The following is a 22,610-nucleotide window of genomic DNA, read 5'->3' as shown; positions in this document are numbered from 1 at the left end:
CCTTTGCTCTCTGCCCCCAGGCAAGTCCTGCAGTCACTTTCCTAGCTTTGGGTCCTTGTAAGGTCTGGCTGAGATGGCATAGGTCTCTGGGATATTCCTGCTTGTAGTTTGACTCCTGCCAGTGAACAAGGGCAAGGTTACCTCTTCCACACTACTGGAGTTTGGTATTCCTGCTTTAATGCATAACATGGAAGATTTGTATGAGTCCCATCACTGTCATTATTATGGCAGCTCACAAAGATTGTCTTTTTCCTCCCTGGGTCCCTGCAGTGTCCTGAACCGCACTCCTCCCAGCCTCATCCAGGAGATCATTTTGGTAGATGACTTCAGCTCAGATCGTAAGTATGGACCTATTTCCCTTGCACTTGTTTCTTCCCTTCTGCTTTTTCTCTTTTAGTTTGCTCTGTTCAGCCCCTCTCCCTCAGATTCCCTCTTGTCTGTATGCAGGGGAGGTAGTTTTTCTGTGTTTAGTATGTCCATGCATGGCAGAGGCCAGAGCTTCTTCCTCTTTCTTTCTTTCCATTTGGTCTTCCCTTTCTGTCAGCTTGGCAGGTCTGGCCAGGTCGCCAGACATCTCCGTCTAGTTTCATTATGTGCCATTTTGTGGGCTGTTTAGTGCAGATACGTACGTAGCTATGGCATACGTGCGCAGAGTGGGACATCACAAACCCACAGCGAGGAAGACGATGCAATGGACCCTACAGAAAATTGCAGCCTGGGATCCTGCAGGCAGACTGGGGCAAAACCATCTGCCTGTCCCCATGTGCCTAGGACCCCAGGTGTTCCTGTGGGAGGCCATGGAAGGGTTATTGCTTTGGGCAGCGCCATACTTTCTCCTGCAGCTTGGCACAGGGATGGAGTGCCATCGGCATGAATCCCACCAGACCTGCAGGCTGGAGGCTGTGGGCTCTTTCTATCTGTAGAGTTGCTCTTGCTATTAGCTAGTGTGTAGTAGGCGGTGAGGTGGTAAGGACAGAAGGGTTCTTGCTTATTCCACAATGTGTACTAGATCCAAGGAAAATCTAGTTGTGTGCCCCTTACAATAATTGATAATTACTCCTTCAGAACACTTCACAGATACCTAAGAATCCCACCTTCCCTGCTGAGGACCTTAGAGTGTGATTTGGATAAGGACTGATCTGTGCCCAACTGTTGGATTTGGGGTTTTGAGCACTTCCAACAGTTCTAAGTGTCCCACATTCAGCACCTAAAAATTCACTTCTCGATGGCCAGTGTGTTCCAGATCAACATTGATGTATTTCTGGTACCTGTCCTGTGCAAGGCTCAACCAGAAACTTCCATTTAGGCTCTTGGACGGTTTTTAGAAAGCTCCATCCTATGACAGCTCTCACTTTTTCACTGGAAGCTGGATATTTGTGGATACAGCTGCTCCCCTGAAGCACAAGTTTGAGATCTGACGCTTTGCTTTAATATTTGCCTCGGTTTCTCCAAAGATGCAGAGAGTCTGTCAGCTCTGTCACGTAGTTACAGTCAGAGTGATGTACTCCACTCCTGGAGAGTGAATGGCTTGATAAGGATTCTCATACCTGAAGTTGTGACCTGGCCAAGATGGGAGTCTTGCCTTCCCCTGTAGCAGGTGTCCAGCAAAATCTTGATGCTCTGCAATGAAGAGCACCTGCCACGTGACTTGGATGATGCAGCAGCTGCCCAAGTGCCCACGCAAGAGCACTATTTCAGATTGCATGTATCCTTGAGAATGGAAATGCTCCCGCAGGAACATGCCAAGAGATGAACTTTGACTAATGGCCTTTGTGTTCTCCCTGGAGCGCTCAGTCTGTGGGAGGATGACAGCGGGAAAGGGGACGTGTCAGACATGAAAAGGAATGAACAATAAACATGGGAACTGGGGTGAACTTGGTGAGGCAAGGGAAAGGAGGAAGTTAGAAACTGTTATTCCTGTGACCTCTGCTGGGGCAGGAATAGAGGGAGCATAACAAGGAACTAAAGACCCAGTGCTTACTGGTACAGCTGGGCTGGAGCCAGTAGCTGTTCGTCTCCATCATCTCCCCTGGGCAATGTAAATGAGGGATGGCATGAGCTTCTGGCAGCTGCCAGCGAAGCCCTCGGTTAGGCACCCATGTGTTAATGCAATGCTGTCTCCAAGGAAGCAGGTCACGCCCCTGTGGCCTTTATTAAATAAAATCACACAGAAACTGCCCTGAGAACAAATGGTGGGTAATGCCCAGACGAGCCGCTGAAGGCAGAGAGAGTGGATGAGATCACTTTATGTGACAGAACTCCTTTTTACTTGGCACTTTGGTGATTTGCAGCCCTGGCTCCCCGCAGTCCCTCCGTTTCATTAGTGCTCGGCGCTGCGTTGCCAGCACATGCCCCGTTGTCCTTGTGAAACACTGCGTGCAGGAGGGTGAAGGCCTCAGAGTATCGGCCAACAACGGCTCAGCTGTCCGAGGAGGACAGCAAGCAAGCAGTGCTCTTTCTGTACTCTTTAGACAGCAGGATTAAGGCCATCAGGCTGATTAATGTGATGTTAAGTGAAAGCAGAATTTCCCCTCCTATGGAGAAGCAGGAGAACAGTTAATTGGAGCGCTCTGCTGAAACCAAATAATTCGTGTATGTGTGCCAAACGGGTTTTTTTTTTTTGCCTTCCCTAAGCTGAGGACTGCCAGCTCCTCACCAAGATCCCAAAGGTCAAGTGTCTACGCAACACCCGGCGAGAAGGTGAGTGTAGAAAGCTTTGTAGGTACAAAGACTTCGCAGATTTTCCCACACGGCCCTGTCTGCCTGCCAGCTGCTTGCATGTTGTTTCTTACAGTTTGTTTTTTTCAGTAGGAGGGTTTGGCATCCTACTTTGGAGGCTCTGTGGAGGGATAACCTGTCTTATCAACACTCTGGCTTCAGGGCTCTCATTTCATCCCTTAAATAATGAGAAGTGGTGTCCAGGGGCCTTGGCTAGAACAAGGACCACATTTTAAGATCTCTATGAATATAGATGCGGATGTAAGTCCTGTCCTTTTAAACTCAGAGTGCAAGATAACAAGCCATCTAGGAGATATGGGAAAAGGAAAAACAATCATATATCTATCATAAAGAGATACAATTAAGGAAAGTTATTTCTCATGTATCTCCTGTGTGCATAAATGGTAACGCTGGCTTTCCCAGCTGCTCTTCATATGTGCTGGCTTATTTCTAGAGCTGTCAGTGCACAGCAGGCTTGCAGCCAGATCTGGTAGGGCAGACGGGAATCACTGCTTAGTTCACAAAGAGCATGCCAAGTAGTGGGATGGTCTGTAAGAAAGTAAGCAGACATCTGACAGCCAGGTTGGTATCTCTGACCACGGGGCAGAATAAAGGACAAACGGGAATAAAGCAGCTAAAAGCAGAGAGTAGAGCTTGGGCCAGTGAAAGTGGTGAAAGAGGCCATGGGGAGAGACACCGAGCAGGCACCAGCAAGGTACCTGTGGAGAGGTCTGGAAGGGAAGGGGGATGTCATCACAGCAGGAACCAGATGAAAGCTCAGTGGCATGGATGGAAGTGAGAGGTGTGGTCATTCTTCGTGTGCTGGGGGGAGCTCCGCTGACAGTGTCCCCGGCGGGGTGCCTGGATGAAGCTGCTCTCTGCTCCTGATGGAGGTGTGATATAGCAAAACCACCTGCTCTTCGGTAATGTCCACACAGAGTGTTTTCTCTGAAGGAAGCTCTGTGTTTCCTTTCCCAACCTTCCTGCTCCCTTGCTGTCCTTTCCTCATCGTAGGGCTGATTCGCTCTCGGGTGCGAGGAGCCGAAGTGGCTACCGCTGACATCCTCACCTTCTTGGACAGTCACTGTGAAGTCAACAGTGAGTGGCTGCAGCCAATGCTTCAGAGAGTAAAAGAGGTGAGCACCATGTCCCCTTCTGGGATGGATGGAGCTGGTCTGTATTGTGCTGGTGGATCCTCTGCCCTCTCGTGCCATCAGCAGTGCTGATGAGGAGAAAGCCTGCCCAGGTACTGCTCTCCTCAGGCAGGCTGTTACAGGGGAAGGTGCAGGCTGAGCTAGATGGGCAAGAGACCTCTGATGGGCTTCTACATTGTCCTGCCAGTGAGGCAGGGCAGGAGGTGCTGAGCAATGGGTCCTAGCCCTGTCCGCCTATACACAGGATAGCCACTTTGGCAGCACACACTGCAACTTTTCCATGGTTGCCATCTCCCTTCTTGCTGCTGGACCCTCCCCTTGTCCCCTTGCTGGACCCTCTGCCTTGTCACTGCCAAAATTTCCCTTCCATTAATACTCCCACTGAGCTGCCAACACACACCACCTGCATGCAGGCGGCTTCCTGGCACAGAGGAGCTGTCTGTGAGTGCAGGGCTGTCCTTTGGCTTGTTTGCTTTGCAAAGGATTGACCTGAGGCTTGAAGAGTGAAAATGAGACAGGAGTATTAGCAGCTGTCACCCTGACTACGCTGTAGGGCTGGAGGGGGAAGCATACAGCTCCATGGTAAGAGCAAACTGGGGAGAGGTGATGGGAGAAGTCACAGCCATTCTTGCAAGTGGCTGAGATTGATCCCCTCCTCTGGAAGGAGGATCTCATGGGGTAATGGGCCTCAGGAGAGGGTGTGGAGGCTCTAATGCCTTTTATTCATGTCAGGTTTGCTTAATATGAAGGAGTGGAAGAAGGTGAAACTTCAAGATTGATGACTTAAAAGCTTCTGCTTTTTATTCCTGCTCAATAAATCCTCAGTCTCGGAAGCCCATAAATGTTTACTTTACTACTGCTCTTTAAGTCAAGCTGCAGCAGCAGCACAGGGCTTCCTAAGCAGGAAGGACTTCACTAGTTTCTTCAGGGAGGGATGTAAGTTGCAAATGCTTGGGTGCTGACTCCACTGTTATTTCTGAGCAGATTTCAAGTCAGCCTATTCCTGCATGTCTGATGTGCATCCTAGTTCAGATTTCAGTCTCACCCAGTCCTAGCATTGACTGGTTGGAGGAGTGGCTGGAGCACCAGACTGCCGGGTGGGTGCTGGGGGGTTTCAGGCTGAGGCAGACATACTCTTGCTGTGCAGCCATTGCAGCATGGGGGAAAATAAACCTGAATGATAGCTCTCCCCTAGGATGTGCCATCCTGGCCAAGTACGCTACAGCAGGAGGAACTATTGTAAGGCACAAAATGAAGGTTTGATAGGAAAGACATAGAGGCTGGAAGCTGTCTGATAACAGCATGCTGTTTCTGGCATTGCCAGCTCACTATTCCATCATATATTTCAACTACCACAAGTCTGTCTTTAATGCCCTGTCTTATGATGTTGAAAAATTGCTATAATCTCAATTTCTACTTAATAAAAGGATTGCAAAAGAAAACTGTAGAGATCTATACCCCTTAATGCCAATAAAGTACCACCAATATCTTAATACTATGGGTTTTTTCAGTTTGCACTGTCATTGTTAAGTGTGCGGTCTCAATTCATAGTACTTGTTAGGAAGATGCTTTATTAGGGGATTGATAATTTCTAGGCTGATGATAATGAGTTAATTAAGGATGGTTGAGCGGGAGGTATGCTGTCAGTAGATACCAAAACCAATCACAAAACCTTTGGGACAGTGAGTCATGTCCTGTGACTTGGGCAGGAAATGAAAAGCTGTTTCTTAGCAGCATTCCTGGACATAGGGGTCCCAGGCTCCATTCCCCGTGTCTGTGGTGTGCAGTTGGCTAACATCTCCATGTTTGGATGCAGTGGCCACGGATTGCTTAGCTACCAGAACTGTACTGGAGAAGCCAGACAAAGATTTACATGTGTAGCTTTGTGTTTTGTGGTGTCTGGCAGCCTTGCCAGACCTTCAAGAAAAGCTTGACTCCTTTTTTTTCCCCTTTCTTTGTCTCCCTCAGGATTATACCCGAGTAGTGAGTCCAATCATTGATGTTATCAGCCTGGATAATTTTGCCTACCTGGCAGCATCAGCAGATCTGAGGGGAGGTGGGTATAATAAATGGCTTCTGTAAATTAGGCCTGAGGGATGGTGCATGAAAAATAATTTGTTCTCTACAGCTTTCCAAGAAAACAAAGTGATGATCTTTCCTGATGGATTCTCTGTCTTCCTTTTCCTGCAACTTGTGAAGTCAGATCTTTTGCAGAGTTAAAACCTGACTAGTGTTTTTTCTCTTGAGCTTGCATGACTGTCACAACATTTTGCAATTTCAGGACTTACTTAGCTGATTAAACGTGTCACTCTACACTACATATACACTGGAGTCTGACAGGCACTTCCAGTTGTTGCTCCTATCTGCCAGGCTGTCTCATGCACCTCCTGAAAAGCATTTTCACCTCTCTTCTGGGAGCTGAACCCCCTTGCAGCTCTTCTTGTGGTCACCTGCAGTGCCTGGTGCTCTTCTTCCTCTCCTGTGGCTGGAGTTCACTGCTGTGCTACTTCCCTGCCAAAGCCTACTCATTCTGCGGCTCCCCTTAACAATGGTATAGTCATAGAATCACAGAATGGTTTGGGTCGGAAGGGACCTTAAAGACCATCTAGTTCCAACCCCCCTGCCATGGGCAGGGACAACTTCCACTAGACCAGGTTGCTCAAAGCTTCATCCAGCCTGGCCTTGAACACTTCCAGGGATGGGACATCCACAGCTTCTCTGGGCAACCTGTGCCAGTGCCTCACCACCCTCGCTGTGAAGAATTTCTTCCTGGTATCTAATCTAACCCTCCCCACTTTCAATTTAAACCCGTTCCCCCTTGTCCTGTCACTACAGGCCCTTGTAAAAAGTCTCCCCCAGCTTCCTTGTAGCCCCTTCAGGTACTGGAAGGTGCTATAAGGGCTCCCCGGAGCCTTCTCTTCTCCAGGCTGAACAAGCCCAACTCTCTCAGCCTGTCCCCATAGCAGAGGAGCTCCAGCCCTCGGAGCATCTTCATGACCTCCTCTGGACTCGCTCCAACTGGTCTATATCCTTCTTACGTTGAGGGGTCCACAGCTGGACGCAGCACTGCAGGTGGGGTCTCACAAGAGCAGAGTAAAGGGGAAGAAGCCCCTCCCTCGACCTGCTGGCCACACTTCTCCTGATGCTAATGTTAGCGACTGTGCTGTGGTCAACTGTCCACCACAGCCCAACTATAAATAAATGGTAGTCTTGAAAGAGGTGGTGGTTACAATGATCTGCAGGCCTTTATTCCCAGAATACATCACATCCCACGAAGTCCTTTGATTAAAGACACATAACTTTGGCAGACAGGGAAGTGTAAGACAGACTGGCCAAAATGCAGTTACATCTCACACTGACAACACTGTCCTGAAGATACGGAGTGGAACTGAGTAGAGATCTGTAATGCTAAGGCATGAGGATACCAAGACAGAAGCAGGTGACTTCTTAGCTACATTGGGTTAGACTCTTGCCATTTTGGGTAGACCATGGGGAAGGTCAGGGAACAAAAGTGTGGATAGCCTGTGACATGAAGGTGGAGACTATCACTGAAGCTAGTAGAGAAACTGTAACAAAACCTATTTGACATATGTTTTTTCTTCTCAGGGTTTGACTGGAGCCTTCACTTTAAATGGGAGCAGATTCCGATAGAGCAGAAGATGTCCAGAACAGACCCAACTCAGTCTATAAGGTAGCTGTCTCTGATGGATTCTGTACGATCATCCTAATGCCTTTACTAAGCCTTTACCTGTATGGCAGGGAGTGCACAGGGGCTGCCTTGCTGAGGACAAAATGCCACAGTGTTCAGTTGATGATGACAAACACTTCATGTTATTTTCTGAATGCACTGAGGTCTAGACCTTAATTCTGAGAGTATTACTCCCTGAATATTGAAAGAATAGCCATAATATACTATCATAGGCTTCTAGTCATGCCACCTCTTCTATATGCTTGGTTTTGTGGTCTCACTCAACACTCTGAATGCCTCAGAAATCCCTTTGGAGTTTTTTAATTACCTCCATCTTCCAGGTGAAGAATTAAGGAATGAAGCAGCTGAACAGTCACTCAGGAAATGTAGAGCAGACCTGGGAACTGAATCTTGTCAAGTAGTTTGAGCACAGAATTATCCTCTCCTCCTCAACAGGCATGTCCATGGATAAAACAGACTCTGTTAGCTGGAACAGTTATTGCTAGCCTTGCTGCAGTGTACATGGCTCCGAATATAGAATGTGGCAAACCCTGATATAAAAAGTCAGAGTGCTTGTCTGTATAGGCAGACAGCTGCCTGTTTGTAACATGAAAGCATCATTCAATTCCTCTGTGTAATTTGTGAGCCTCTGTTTTGTACCCCAGAAGCAACAAGCTTACTAGCAGCAGAGCAGTACATCCAGCAAAGTCTCTCACCCCATGTGTAGTGGGGGAACAGTCATCAGACAGTGCCCCTGTCATTCCTTCACACTATGCATACTTGTATAAGTGCAAAAGACAGAACTACTCACATAGTGCTTGCAGGACCATCTAACAAAGGCAGGAGGATGATCTAGTGAGGGGGACCTCAGAAACCTGGTGCAGGTTCATGTCTCACCTCTATTATTTATATTTTTGAAATGAGATATGACTTGTCAGGCCTGGACAAATTGTCCCCCCCCTCTAAAATGAAGATGTTGGTGCTACATATACATGTAATTATTTTGTGTGGGTTTGTGTTTTCTTTTCCAGAACCCCTGTCATAGCAGGAGGCATCTTTGTGATCGATAAGTCCTGGTTTAACCACCTGGGAAAATATGATACACAAATGGACATCTGGGGAGGAGAAAATTTTGGTAAGTTTAGGGTGTTTTGGGGGAACGACACACTAACAGAAAGCCACTTCCCAGTCTTCATTGCCTACTAGAACTCTCCTGAGAAATCCGATCTGCATGTCTATGTAAGGCTAGGGGGTACATGGACAGGCAATCCCCATGTCGGACAGAACTGTATCGCTGTCAGCTCTGCACAAAGTAAATGGAGGCTTTTTGAGGTTAGAGCTCACCTCTCACAGGCATACCCACTATTATACAGGTGCTTCCATGGTACGAGTAAGCAAGAGGTACCTCCTGATATTTAAACTGTTGCTTGTTTTTGGAGAATATCCCTCTAGTCCTTCACAGGACAGTCTGTGTTGCCCCATCTATGAAGTGGACAGTCACTCCTATGCTCTCTTCTTATAGCTGTTCCTCTTTCCCAGATAAGTCAGAGTTGCTCTCACAGCTTGATAGCTGGAGGGATGCTTTTCCTAGTAAAACAAGCCTCTTTGTGAGTGGAATTTGGGTACAAATAGATTCAGAATGCAAACATTTAGAAGCAGACTAGGACATCACAAACATCTGAGGAATTCAGAGGCCCAGGGTAGTCTGTCCACTCGAGTGCTGTTACAGGGCAAGGTGCTGAAACCCATCTCCTTGCACTTCACGGTGGCACAGGTATTCCAGTCATCTCTCTGCCTGTGTGAAGGGATGTTGCAGTGTCACCAGGTGTTAGTGACAAAAGGAAGAAGAGTATTGAAAAGAGATTCACAACCTCAAGTAAGTGGGGCATTCATTTAGAAATGATGCAGGTGGAGCTGAAGAGATAAAAGCCTTGCTCTGTTTTGCAGTCACCTTAAATAGGCTTTTCTGTAGCTGACGCTGCCAAAAATCCAAAATTATTCTGTTTCTACTGTTGCCATAAATGTCACAGATTTGTAAATAAATCCCTTTAAAGAAGAGTTTATATGGTGTTTTCTAGCACCTGGAGGACCAATTAGAAAGAAAGAAATAGTCAGGAAGGGGAAACTTCTGTTTCTCTGAACACAGCTGGGAGATCTGCCTCTTTCTGAAATGCCCTCTGAAACCAGGAAATAACATATTTGGCTGGTAACAGAATATCAGTGTTTTAAAACAAAGTATCTAATAACGAGTGCTTGTGTTCTCTGTTTTCTGAGGTCTTGCTTCGGTTTTATGATGTTTATGATGTTAAAAAGAGGTAGTAAATGGGGCTTGCATTGGAGTCTCAGCAGTGCTGTAGTAGGCTAAGCGCTGTAGGCAGTAGCAGGCAGCCCTTACCCAGGCATGATGATCCCCTCTCCTGTTTCCCTCAGGCTCCTCTGCACAGCCAAGCTCAGCTCCTTGCTGTCACTAGCCCTGCTCCAGCTACAGAGCCAGCCACTCTCCCATCCTGCCAGCCTCTGAGCCGCCACTGTGTAAAAGCTGTGAACCCCAAAGACGGAGAAAGAATATTTCTTTAGGTTTTTGGTTGTCTGTTTCTGCTCAGCTGGGAGCCCAGTGACTTTGTTTGGTGCATATATCAGTAGCTTCATGCTAAGCAGAACTCTCTGCCAGAAGTGGCAGTACATTACCTGCACATCCACATCCCTTCTTGCACGTAGAACTGATCAAAACCTCCACAGAATTTGCTTCATTCTCCTTCAAATTGCTCTTGTAAAGTCTGGCAGTGGCTGGGCCAGGCTGTGTGGTGCTGGGCCAGGTGTACAGGGCTTGCCAGTTTTGCCTTGTTGCATGGTTTCCATGGAAATTCATTGTGTCCCATCACTTGACTCTTACCCTGCACCTCCACTCCTCACTTAAGAGGACAAAGTTAAGTGCAGAATGCTGTTTAATGGGGCCTATCCCTGAGTCACATTGCCACACCACCAATGTGATGATGGCGATGGTATTTTAAAACCAAACCAGACTCCTTTTCTTTTTTAAAGCTGACTTTGGTTCATCTCTTCAGCATAATGTGAGGCAACGAAGCAAGCGGTGGCTTCTACATCAAGTTGGTTGCTGTTGCACGACAGAAGGGTAGAAACCAACCTGTATTTGACAACCAAATGTAGTAATTTTCCTTGAAGTATTCAGAATGGTTAAATTACCCTCTTAAAAACAACTTTCCCCCACTTGATTGAAAATCAGATTTTGTGATCAAGGAAAAAAGTTGATAATGTTCTGAAACACTGTTTTTGCTACAAATTACCATTTTGAGTGGAAAGAAACTGTTGGGATAAGGTCACCATTTGCAGGTGAGGTGGGAGAGTGGTTTTGACTAATTTTGGGTGGGTGAGGTGGGCCATTCCCTGCTCACAAAGGCCATTTTTAATAAAATTCTTCTTTGAAACTTTTTACTGTGAGAAAACAAGATAAGAGAATATGTGCGAAGGGACAGAGCCAGACAAGCTCTGTGAACGAAGTAGGCACACAGAAATCATCAGGCAGCAATTGCCAGCTGCCTAAATGTCTTTCCAGCTGCATGTGAGCTGGTAAACCCCTTTATTTTCCCCACTGTGATGGGGAAAAGCTGCCGTGATTAAGTCATTTAAAACACATGTGGACTAGGTCATGTCCTGGAAAATATACAGCAAAAGTTCTGCTATGTTTTCTATCAAAGGATAAATGAAAGTCCTTAATAAGCTACGTTTACTCTCCTTCATCTCTTCTGTGCTCAAAATCTGCATTCTTTGACCCTTTCTTTAAGGAATTCTGAAAAATTGAAACCTGAACATGCAGTCTGTCAGTGTGCCCAAGATATCAATATGGCATGAGGAATCCTTTCATGGGAAATGGACATCCCTTTAAGTTACACACGCTAGATTGAGAGTTCTGGTTTTATTGTAGGCCGGAGTGAGTCAGAACCTCATTCAGGAGAGCAAATGCCAGCTGGACGCACCACCAGACAAAAAGAGACTGAAATTAATTAGCTCTAGGGAGGACTCAGGGAAAGACAAGAGCTAGTAAGAAATGTCACAAAATACAGTCTAATATAGTGGTTTTTTACTTAGAAGCTAGATTAAATATACCATCTTTGCCCTGCAAAACACACTGTTTAAACAACCTTACCCAGGAGCTAGAGAGAAAGGCTATGGAGAAGGATGAAGGCTGGGGAGATGTTAGTGTGTGTACATGCTTTGAAACAGCCACTAGATCTGGATACATAATTTATTTTTAATTTCTAAACATCAGAGCCCCATAATTCAGGCATTACTAGAGGGATATCCCAACTAAGTAAAGTTTTTGAAGTCATCAGTCTACAATATCTGAAGACCTTTTGGTAAGGACTGTGAAGCTACCCAGCTAATTTTCATTTTCCTCTTTCCTCCTTCTCTTCTCACCACCACATGAAACAGAAGTGGAAAACCCCTCCGGTGTGGCAGTGATTAAACTTAGGAAGACAGACCCAGAAACTTGAGCGAGGTCACATCTCTTCTGTGATGCAAATAAGCGCCTGTACATCAAAGCTCCGTGTTCTTCTAATCCTTTAATAAAATGTTGAATTTAGCTTCAGGACCGGCTGGATTTCTTCAAATAGCAGGGCTCTCTCCAAATTCTTATAGTCACACTATTAAACTGGTTTCTGCTCTCAGTAGCTCCCCCAACAGAGGCAACTGGTGACAACTGTAACCTAGTCATCCAGCTTTTTTTTTTTTTTTTTAATTTAACAGAGCCAAGCAGAACAAAGACAACAAAATATTCTAGGGTGGATAACATGGAGGTATGAGGGAGAGGACTGTGATCTAGGCATTGACTCACTTCCTATGCCCTCATCTTGTTCTCTTCTTCCTCCTTGTCTCCTAAATTCCCTTTCTTCCTCACATGTTTTGCTTTACACGGTGAATTCTTCTGGTTTTTATTCCATCCATATGCAGGGCTGGAGAGTTACAGAAGTCCCAAACAAGGTGGGTGGAGGGTGATCTCATTCTGTTGCCAAATACCATACTGAAGGCCTGACAGCATCCACAAGGACATGGTCGAGGGGAAAGGTGTCTCACTTAAATGCCTGTGGACCCAAGAGAGGAGTCGGACAGGAAAAGGCTAGGAAGTCTCTGAGCCACGAGGGTCACCTCCATTTTAACAAAGGGAGGACAGTTTTTTCACACTCACCATGGCATCACTTTTCCTGATTTTGCTGTTGCATCTAGGGCAGAGGGGCAAGGTTTTCAGGCACACTGCTGAAGCTGTCCTTCTTGGAAATGCTGCCGGTCTGCCTGCTGCTGTATGACTCTTGGGGTCTCTTCCAGAGCTCTCTTTCCGAGTGTGGATGTGCGGTGGCAGCTTGGAGATCGTTCCCTGCAGTCGAGTGGGACACGTGTTCAGGAAGCGCCATCCCTATGACTTCCCTGAGGGCAATGCACTGACTTACATCAAGTAAGTGTCGGGTAGTTCCTGGTAGAAGCCAGGTCAACTTGGTGTTGGGCATGTCTAAATAAGCCTGAATTCTTTGTTGTCTTTCTGCCTGATGACAGAGAACAGCTTATGACTGAGCATCTGTTCTCAAGGGAAGGATGAGTTGCTGTTTTCTGTGAACAAAACCTGTTCCTTTCTCTGGTGTTTGTACTACTGCATCTTGTTCTTCCTCTGTCTAAGAGCGGTGCCCCGGAGAGAGACCCTGGCCATTCGTGGATACTGCTCTGTGACATGTGCCTGTGTTTCAGCAGTCGTTAGTCATCTCGGTTGTCTCTGAGCTGCTTTTGAGTCCAGAGATCCTACTGAGCTCTATGTGGTCTGAGACAAGCCCTAATGACAACTTCCACTGCAGTACAGGTGGGAAGAGAAAAAAGATGAGACAAAGTGCACCACAGAGAGGTGGTGAAATCTCCATTGCTGGAGATTTCAGAACTTGACCAGACAAGACCCTGAACATCATGACCTAAACTGAAGCTAGTCTGCTTTGGGCAGGAGGTTGACCCAAGTGATACCGAGAGGTGCTTTCCAAGCTGACTTATTCCATGGCGTTATTCTAATCTGGGGGAAGGGATACTGTAAAGCAGGGTGATGGTAACAGGATACTGTAGAGCAGGGTGATGGTGTCTGTCACTCCAGGTATCTCTGCAGAGGGAGCATGTGTGAAAACATCATAGTAAACTATGGCTGTTAAAATTTTAACTTCTGAACCGTAGCAGCCTTGCAAGGCTTTGCAGACTTAGCACATTTAATCTATATCTATCCGTACTGCCTACTGTGTTTCGTGTTTGGGACTGTTCCCCACTCCCTCCTGGCACCCAGGTCTTGGGTCTGCCCACCTGGTGCCTACTAGCTGGGTGGGCAGGTTCTCCAGCAGCACTCAGCAGAGCACCTCCTCATCCCCATGCAGGAACACCAAGCGCACAGCAGAGGTGTGGATGGATGAATACAAGCAGTACTACTACGAGGCCCGGCCATCAGCCATTGGGAAGTTGTTTGGAAGGTAAGATGCCCTCAAGCCTTGGTAGGCGGTCCCTAGCAAGCTCCTTGCCAGCAAGAAATAGGTTTTGGATCTTCTCTGGAGCCAAGTCTGGGAAACAGATGCTCTGACTGGCTGGCTTGCCAGGGAGGTTACAGCTTCAGTGTCTGGCTAACAAGGTTTGCTTCTAATTCACTTTATTTTTCCCCCTAGTAACCCTGCATAAATAATTTGTTAGCAGAAGACCAAAGGGATCTGTAATAAAATTAAAAGGCCAGGCATTTTAAGTGGATAGATAAGAATATTTTCTAACACAGCACGTGGCTGCTTTGGAAATGTGACCTATGCAGCTCCTAGATCTTGATCCGAAGTTTCTGTGTGGATGCAGAATCCTGGGACAAGCATTGCTAGCTGGCACATGGGGCAGACTGCACTTGGTACACTCCCTTCTTTCCTGCTGGGTGGTTTGCCTGGTTTGTAGGGAGGAGAGAGCCTGGTCAACGGTGAGACATTTCATTTAGCAGCACAATCTGGTCATGACTTGTCTCCAGCACCTGCTGAGCCCACTGGTGTGCAGAACTGTGCTCCTTACAGCACCTTTGCTAGAACTGCCTCCAGGTCATACGGGATTTGCTGTTAAGGGCTTAAGCATTCTTTGTGACCCAGAAATCAGTGAAGGACACCAAAACCTGGGATGAGGGGAGAGCTTGCTCTCTGTGTTAACAAACCCCTATAACTCCCGAACAAACGTAAAAAATTCCAGGAGCAGTGTGTATCTGTGGGTTGTGTCAGTGAGTTATATCTGCTGGTGAAAAACTGACTATTGTATCGGCTTAAGCACTCAGCAAGTGTGGTTGTATCTCAGATTTTTAGTTACATGCACTGGGTAGTGATGCATCTCCTGCTAATTTGATAACAAGCAGGTTTGGTCTGCCCCACACAAACTTTCTTTGTGGTGCATTGTGCTTTATTATCATGATGCATTGCATATTTTTGTACAAATAGCTCTGCCTATCTAATTGTGTGTCTTTGAGCTGACTGCAGCAGCTGGGCTTGGTCCAAATAGCAAGCAACCCTGCTGCTTGTGAAGGAAATTGGCCAATTGCATATTGGACATGGATATATTGCTATGTGTTTTAGGGCCAAAGCCTGCAGTTCTTGTTCACATAGACTTCCTAGTGGCTTTACTGGCAGCATTGGCTGAATAAGCCATGGGTACAGCTGAAAGTCCTTCCCAACAGACAAATGTAGTGACGTAGCTTGAAGAGGAGCATCCCCAGTGTCTCTGCTCTCTAGGACTTCTTGAGAGAAGTCCTCCTCTTCAGCCAGCTAAAGCCAAGCAAATCAGCAGTGGGAGGACTGCTGCAGCAGACTCTTACCAGGATGCTGAGTTCGCTTCCCCTTATGCTCCTTCCCTTTCCCAAAGCTGCCTAAGAACAAATAATTATATTATTTAGGTCTGAAACCCAGCCTGAGCCTAGAGCTGTTGCTGTGTTACCTCACCTCTAGCACACGCAGATTAACTGTTTGTACATACCTGAGCATCACCGCTTCCTAGGCCTTTTCAGGAGCTGATGGCTAGGCAAGTTTCATGTTATGCCTCTGCAGGGGCACCCGGAGGCAGACACGTGTTCATGATCCTACAGTAATTTTTCTGCAATTTATTATTTTACACTGTAGGACTTGGGCCCTGCCATTGTTCTGAGCCAAAGGAAGTACAAGAGTTGCTCTCTAAAGGTGTTCATGACTTCCTTTTCTATTTCCTGCCTCTTGCTTCCCTCCTCCTTTTCACCTCATGTCACTGCAGTGTTCTGAACCCAGCAACAACTAGGTGGGAGAAGGAGTAAGGGGGAAAAGTCATAGTTTCCTTCAAACCTCCTGGCAGATCTCCATTGTTCCTCTCTCTCCTGTTCACTTCCTTATCCTCAACAACCTGCCTGTGTTTCCAGTGTTGCAGACCGAGTGGAGCAGCGACGCAAACTGAACTGCAAATCCTTCCAGTGGTACCTGGAGAACGTCTACCCTGAGCTCAAGTGAGTCAGTTCTCCATTTGAGGAAATTTCTGAAGGGCCTGGGAGGTGGGTCACAAGCAGCAGCTGAGCCTTGGTGGCAGTGGGCAAAAGAGGGACTTATGCTTGGAAAAGGTTTTCCTCTGTTCTTTTTGGTGAGAGACCTCTCTGATATCCTGGCTTGTATCATCACAACTCTGCAAAAGGCTTTTTGGTCCTGCCTCTAGGGGGCCCTCTGCTCTGCCCCATACAGCTGTCCCTCGGAAGTGTGCAACAGTAGTGGTTTTGGAGGTGTGGGGTGTAGGCCAAGTGCCAGAGCACTACATGCTTCCCTGTCAAGGCTTGGTCTCTGCCCGTTGGATGCTGTGGCTGGAGGTATTTGAGCAAAGTAGAGCTGGCCAGCCTCAGTGCAGAGGTGTGGGTGGTTCAGACAAAGCCCTAGTGAATGCCAGAACCAGCTGTGGCTGGGGCTTCCCCTGCCCCACATGAGGATGCAGTAATGCTGTGGCATTGCTCTGCTGGAAGGTAGCCTGGGTAGAGCTGTGTTGTTGGCACTTGCTAGCCAGCACGCCCTGGCAGCACTCCTTCACATCTCCGTCAGGCAAAGTCTGTAGCTAACGTGGGTCGAGGGTGAAACATCCAGCTGTAGTCTGGCCTTGGCAGATCTTCCCTGTAGTGCTACCAATGAGGCAGTGAATACGTGCTAGCACTAGCGGGAAGACTCTGGGAAAGGGGGAGGCAGAAGCAGGATAAATCAGTGTGGATATGGCTTTTTACTGGCAATGGCCTCTTTCAAAAGAGACATCACACTGAACTGCTTGGGGTACACCTGAAGCACGTCATGCCTTGTGAAATAAAAGGTCACCAGCCCTCAGACCGAGTTCTCCATTAACTTTTGCCTCCTCCAGGCATTTCCAGTGGATAGCTAGCATGATATTGTTCATTTTCTGTCAGATAAAGAGGGCTGTGTTTCAGTAAGGGGCCAGTTACGGCCTCCTAAATGTTTGTGTGCTTTGGTCATTTCTATGTACAAAGTGCCATGCAACTGTCATCTTACTTCAAGGGTTCCTGAAAAGGAGCTGATTCCAGGAATAATTAAACAAGGGGGAAGCTGCCTGGAGTCTCAGGCACAGGATACCACAGGGAATACTTTGGCTGGCATGGGAATCTGTAAAGGAACAGTGAACAATCCACCTGTCACTCAGGTAAGGCAGGCTTCAGTTTGGTGCTTTGCTCCTGCTTCGGCCCTTTTCCTTACTGGTGAATGAAAAGGCATCTCTGGCCTCGGTGGGTTTGGACAGAGGTGAATGAAGGAAGAATATGGGCCTGTTAATGATTTTAATAGTAAGCAGAAAAAGAAGCTATGCCCTCTCTTAAGAGTTGTGTTGGCTCAACAGACTCAGCAGTCAGGCATAGAGTGGGAAGGTTTTCATCACTCGAAGGCAACAGGTAGTGCCTGAATGCTCAGGGGTGTGATGGGTCTGCGCAGCAGGCGTGCGACCAGGGTTTGAGTCATGGAGCTGTTCCCACTCAGACGCTTGCTCGGGTGTGCTCTGCTTCATCGTCCAACCCATGAGAACTCATCCTGGGTTGTGCTTGGCTAGTACCCTGGCACATGCGTAAGAGATTTTCCCAGGATCAGAAACATTCCTTGGTCTGCCAGTTCAGCTGTAGCTGCAGATGGCAGCTTGAACTGTGCTGGTTTACAGATGCATTTCAGTAGGAAGCCCAAATAGACCTGAAATAGCCAAGATCCCAGCCGCAGTAATTCAGCACGTCTCCTAACTGCAGTGGAGTTGTGCTGGTTTATACCAGCTGAGGATCTGCACTCAGCCTCTTCTTTTGGTGACCTAGAGCAGCAGGGAAGCAGCTCGAGAAAGCTGAGGGTCGCAGTAGGATACATGCTGCCAGAAAATACGTATTCACATCTGTTAACTGTTAGAAACCAGTTTGCAGCCAGCATTCAACATGCCATTTAATCTGACTCATTGTTCCATGTCATTACCATTTGAAATCTCTGAAATTCATTGCATTCTATATTTCTTCCTTGGGGAAAGTATAATAATAATAGTTTATTGGGTTGGGTATCCATCTAGTGAGACGAGGGAAAAATTAAGTGGCTTGTGCTTTATGTGTGCTGGTGATATGTGTCAAGCCATGGATATGCTCGCATGTGTTTTGCTTCACTGGACAATCTATAGGTACCAGATACCTGTTACAGAGCATGTCTGCTATGTAAAATATGCAGAAGCAGTTGAAAGTCATGTAACTCAGTGGCTGGGGTCTCCCTGCTTTGTAGGCCTAGGCCTGTAAAGTTGCAGAGCAGGGAGTTGCATGGGATACAGGGTTAATCAGACAGCCCAGACGGTCAGGGGAGCCAGCTGCAGGCTTTGAAATAGTCAGGCTGCACCAAGCCTGAGCATAAACTGATCAGGTGAAGACTGCTGCCATAGTCTTCCCAGGGAGCCTTTGGTGAGAGCTGAACAAAGGACATGAGTTTTTGAAATACCTGATAGAAAAAACTCTTTTTCCCTCACCTCATCGCCACTATGATCCTAACGGAACCTCTCTTTTTCTTATGCCAAAGGAGTGGGTATTCAGTGACCCTCTAATTAGACAGCAGGACAAGTGTCTTTCCATTACCTCCTTCTCTACTGGCTCTCACATCACACTGGAAGCCTGCAATCAGAAAGACGGCAGACAGGTAGGTGACTGTGCACCTGGTTTTAATCCGTCCGTTGCCACAAACCAGTGTTCCTACATCCGTGCAGCCTGCTGGAGCAAGCCTAGTACTACCCAAGCGTGTAAAAGTCCCCTGCCATCTCCCTCTCTGGTGTGTTTCAGGAGCAGGAATTCATGAGCTTGCCCGCGACCCAAGTGGGAAGCACATGCCACACTAGTGTGTGGGTGTCTGCTTTTCCTGGGCCCCCGGCAGTGTGGTCAGCTCCAGCTCGGTAGCACTCTGACCTCGCTCCTCAGATACGTTCATATTCAGCCCCATCGGCGCGTGGATGGAGCACAGCGTCAGAGAGGGGTAGATAGGCAGCAAATGCTTTGAGATGCCCAAGGGAAGGGCAGTGTGTGCTACCATTTGTTTACTTATTTAGAAATGAGAGAACTGTGTTCTTTGTGCTGTCTTTGGCCACGTGAACGGACGTTTAAAACTGAGTGTGTGCAACTCATTTGAGAAATACCAACTGACATAAAGCACCGTATGTTCCACCCAAACTGCTCCCTGAGGAAAAACGCACAGCAGCAGTATTCCCAACAAAATGCAGCTCTGTCACTCTTCTGCTGTTTCCAAGATGTGCGTCCCTGATTTTTCAGGACACGAGTCTTTTTGCCATCCGGCACAAGGTAAGAGATGGCCTCTGCAATGTGCCCTCACAGAGATGTGACGTGTCTTTTTATCAGAACTTGGCAAAACGCGACAGGGGACAACGCAGCACTGGCAGACAGTGGACTGGGCTTGTTTCGTCCCTAGTTCCTGTGCTTCCCTCTACAACACATTTTTTGTCATCGAAGGCTATGCTGGCGCTGTGTTTTCTGACAGATCTATTGTTTTGATAGCCCAAGGTAGGACACGGCTCAGCTTGCTACCAGTCCTCAGCAGCATCCTCTTTTGTCAGTACTTTTTAAAGCTATACGAATCTCTGAATTTAGTTCTTCCTGAAAGAAAGCACTGAAATCCAGTCTTGCCCATTTATGGAAAACCTGTGCAGACTTTCCACTGGAGGGCTGGTTAATGCAGAAACGTCTTGAAGAGTTGTCACTGTGAATAGACTGGGAATACACTGTGAGTTCGGATTAGCCTTGCAAGGATATCCCAGGTGGGCTGTCCTTGCCTGCTCCTTTTGCTTGCTGGTAATCACTCACCCCCTGACTGCGTAATTAGGTCACTTAGCTTCCCCTTAGGTGCCTTGCAGCATTTTCCTCCCTGGCAGCAGAGAGGGCTCTAGCAGCTGCCAAAATCAGCTGGTTTTCTCCTCCTCCCCTGTCATGGAAGGACAAGGGTCCCCTGAAGGGGGGTGGAGAGCAAGCCGTATTAGCCAGAGGGAGATTAATCCACACTAACACAAGCAGGCTCATTCTGGTGCTGGAATAGCATGTATTGAGCCTTGATGTGTTGATTATATGCAGGTTCATTATAAAGACATGCACACACAATTAAGGATGTGAGCTCTTGTTTTCCATTACCTTATGTGAACAAACTGCACTTGAATCAAGGGCTTGACCTAGCAGATGATTTAGCCAACTGACTGTAAGCAAAGGTTTTGTTTAAGCATTTCAAATAATTAGATGCTGACCTGAATTCCATTCCAAACCACCTTGCGGCTGAAGGGATGAGGTGGGAGAAGTGCATGTGAATTTTTAATCTAATTTGGCTATAAATGCTCTGAAGTGTTGGGGATTTTTGGAAGCCCCAAACTCCCATTCAGATTTCTACTTACAAAGACAGTTCTACTTGCAATGCTTAAGTTTGTTATGTTCTTGGGCAATGTTGTTATGGTCCCTTCCTTCCATAAACACAACAGTAATTGTTGTTAATACGGACATTGGATTTTAATTAGCTCAAAGTCAGTCATCTATGCAAACTATCCCACTCTGTCTCCTCCATCTCTTTTCTCGAGGGGTCACCTGCATCTCATGCCATGTTTTCTGCTTACTTTGGGAACTGACTCTTTTTCTGCTGGTCCTAGCTAGAGTGGAAGGTGAAGCTAGCAACTTACGGGGATCATCTGGGCTGACAGGACAACAACAGAGAGCCAGGGCAGAGAGGGAGTCTTGTTATTCCTGGTCTGGCAGCTTGCAGAACCCCTGGCTTAGGATGTCACGGTCATCGGAGGTCTGTGGACTTTTCTGAATCTAGACCTCACATCTATGTCTGAGTGATGCAAAAGCCAGCTTTCTGACAAAAGATGGGGCACATGATGGCTTCAATTTTTAGTGTCACCAGAGCAGATTGGTTAGATCCTTATGACAGCACTGTACAGCTCCTAACGTTGCTTTCAAACATACTGAATCTGTGCCCGTGCTACACAGCTGTTGTGTGTTAAGCCTGTCCCCAGGGCAGATAGTTTTGTTGTTATTTTTGGGTGCTAACAACAGTCCGTCTAACATACATGTAATACTGTAACGGAGGCTTTACAGTATCATGACCTGTATCTAGAGTATTAGTTGAAAATAAATCTGGAACTTTGCAAGCAGGAGGATACGAGACAAAGGTCAAAATTCAGATGGTTTTTGGTTCTGTCAGACTATTTCTCCCTTGGGTTGAAAGAAACCAGGAACAAAATCTATTTGGCACCATGATCCCGTTGATCATTCCACAGCAACAGCTGGCACTGCTAGCAGAAGACCAGCCAAGAGCTATTCAGCATAATCAGAACTAGATTTCAAACCAGATGGATGTTATCCATAATGTTATTTGGAAAGTAGCATTTTTTAGTTGAATGCACAATAAATTATTGCGTTTAGCTTTAGTTTTGGCTCCGATGCCAGTAGGAGTGGCGTTTTAATTTGTATTATAGTGAGGACAAATAGAAGGCAAAGTGAGAGTCAGACACTAAAACAAGAGCATGAAAATGAGAAACACTGGCACAGTATTTTCCAACAGCACAAGGAGCATGCTGAGAAACCCTATTAAACAGCCATATTTCATTAAAATGTGCTGAAAGATTGTGACCCCGGCCTGGAAATGAGGACACTAAGTTTTCATGTGAGACAAACAGTATTTGAAGTCCTGTGTGCCTTTGGATGTGATTGGGAAATTTTTCCCACCTTGCTTCTCAGTGTATCATATTACCCGAAGTGCAGACAAATGCAACTTTATATAGGCTCTGGGAAAAGAGGAGGAGTGAAAAACTGTCTGTTCTGGAAGCACCTGACTTTTGATTACCCTGAAAAATGACACTAGCATCAACACTTTCAGCTCTTGTGTATATTGGGTAGAAGAGGACTGGCTATTTCTGACTTTACTCTTAGTACTTGCACATGGAGTGCTTCTATCCAGTCACCTCAAAGTACTTTACAATGATAGGTAATAAAGATGGAGAGAGAGCTTTACAAAAAGGGTGGGGGATATTTTTGGTCAACACTGAGGAATAGGATCAAGACACAGTATTTCAAAGAAAACATGGATTCTTATTTTTCCATCTCCACTCCAAAGCTGCTGTGACCAGTAAACTTTATTATCTCCCTCTGCACAAGAAAGGGAGACCAAGGAAGATTTTCAAGCCAAAATGTTTCAGACTGTGTAATGCTTATATCTTCCAAAAGCTTTTCTTCCAAGTACAGGCCAGTCGTAACGTCTGGGTGTAGGAGAGGAGAGGACTGCCTGGCTGCATATACAGGAGGTGTCTGCTCCATTTGGTTGTTTTTCCCAAAGATGGGCATCGTCATTGTCATTTCGATGTTAGCTGTCCAGGCTTCCCTTGTGGTCGGTGGAGAAAGCTGGGCCCTCCCAGAAGGTCCAAGTACCTTGGACTCCTCCATAGGTATGTCACCAAGTGACTAGTTTAGACTAAGTTGCTGTGCTGGATTCAGTCAGGGAAGA

General features: G+C 46.7%; 1 protein-coding gene across 1 annotated transcript; it reads left to right on the top strand.

The window, feature by feature from the left end:
* Window positions 1–270: 270 nt before the first annotated feature.
* Window positions 271–19,411, top strand: GALNT16 (polypeptide N-acetylgalactosaminyltransferase 16; the record flags this gene model as incomplete). The annotated part of the gene is made up of 12 exons (XM_010157783.1): window positions 271–338; window positions 2,635–2,700; window positions 3,733–3,854; window positions 5,841–5,928; window positions 7,479–7,563; window positions 8,592–8,695; window positions 12,904–13,030; window positions 13,977–14,069; window positions 15,995–16,078; window positions 17,118–17,259; window positions 18,642–18,758; window positions 19,382–19,411. Coding segments are annotated over 12 exons (1,126 nt in total), but the record flags the coding sequence as incomplete, so codon positions are not given.
* Window positions 19,412–22,610: the final 3,199 nt, after the last annotated feature.

The sequence above is a fragment of the Eurypyga helias genome, unplaced genomic scaffold, assembly GCF_000690775.1.
Source record: "Eurypyga helias isolate BGI_N326 unplaced genomic scaffold, ASM69077v1 scaffold45488, whole genome shotgun sequence".
NCBI lineage: Eukaryota > Metazoa > Chordata > Aves > Eurypygiformes > Eurypygidae > Eurypyga > Eurypyga helias.
Note: the sequence above shows the minus strand (reverse complement) of the source record. Positions and strands in the feature narration are given on the sequence as shown.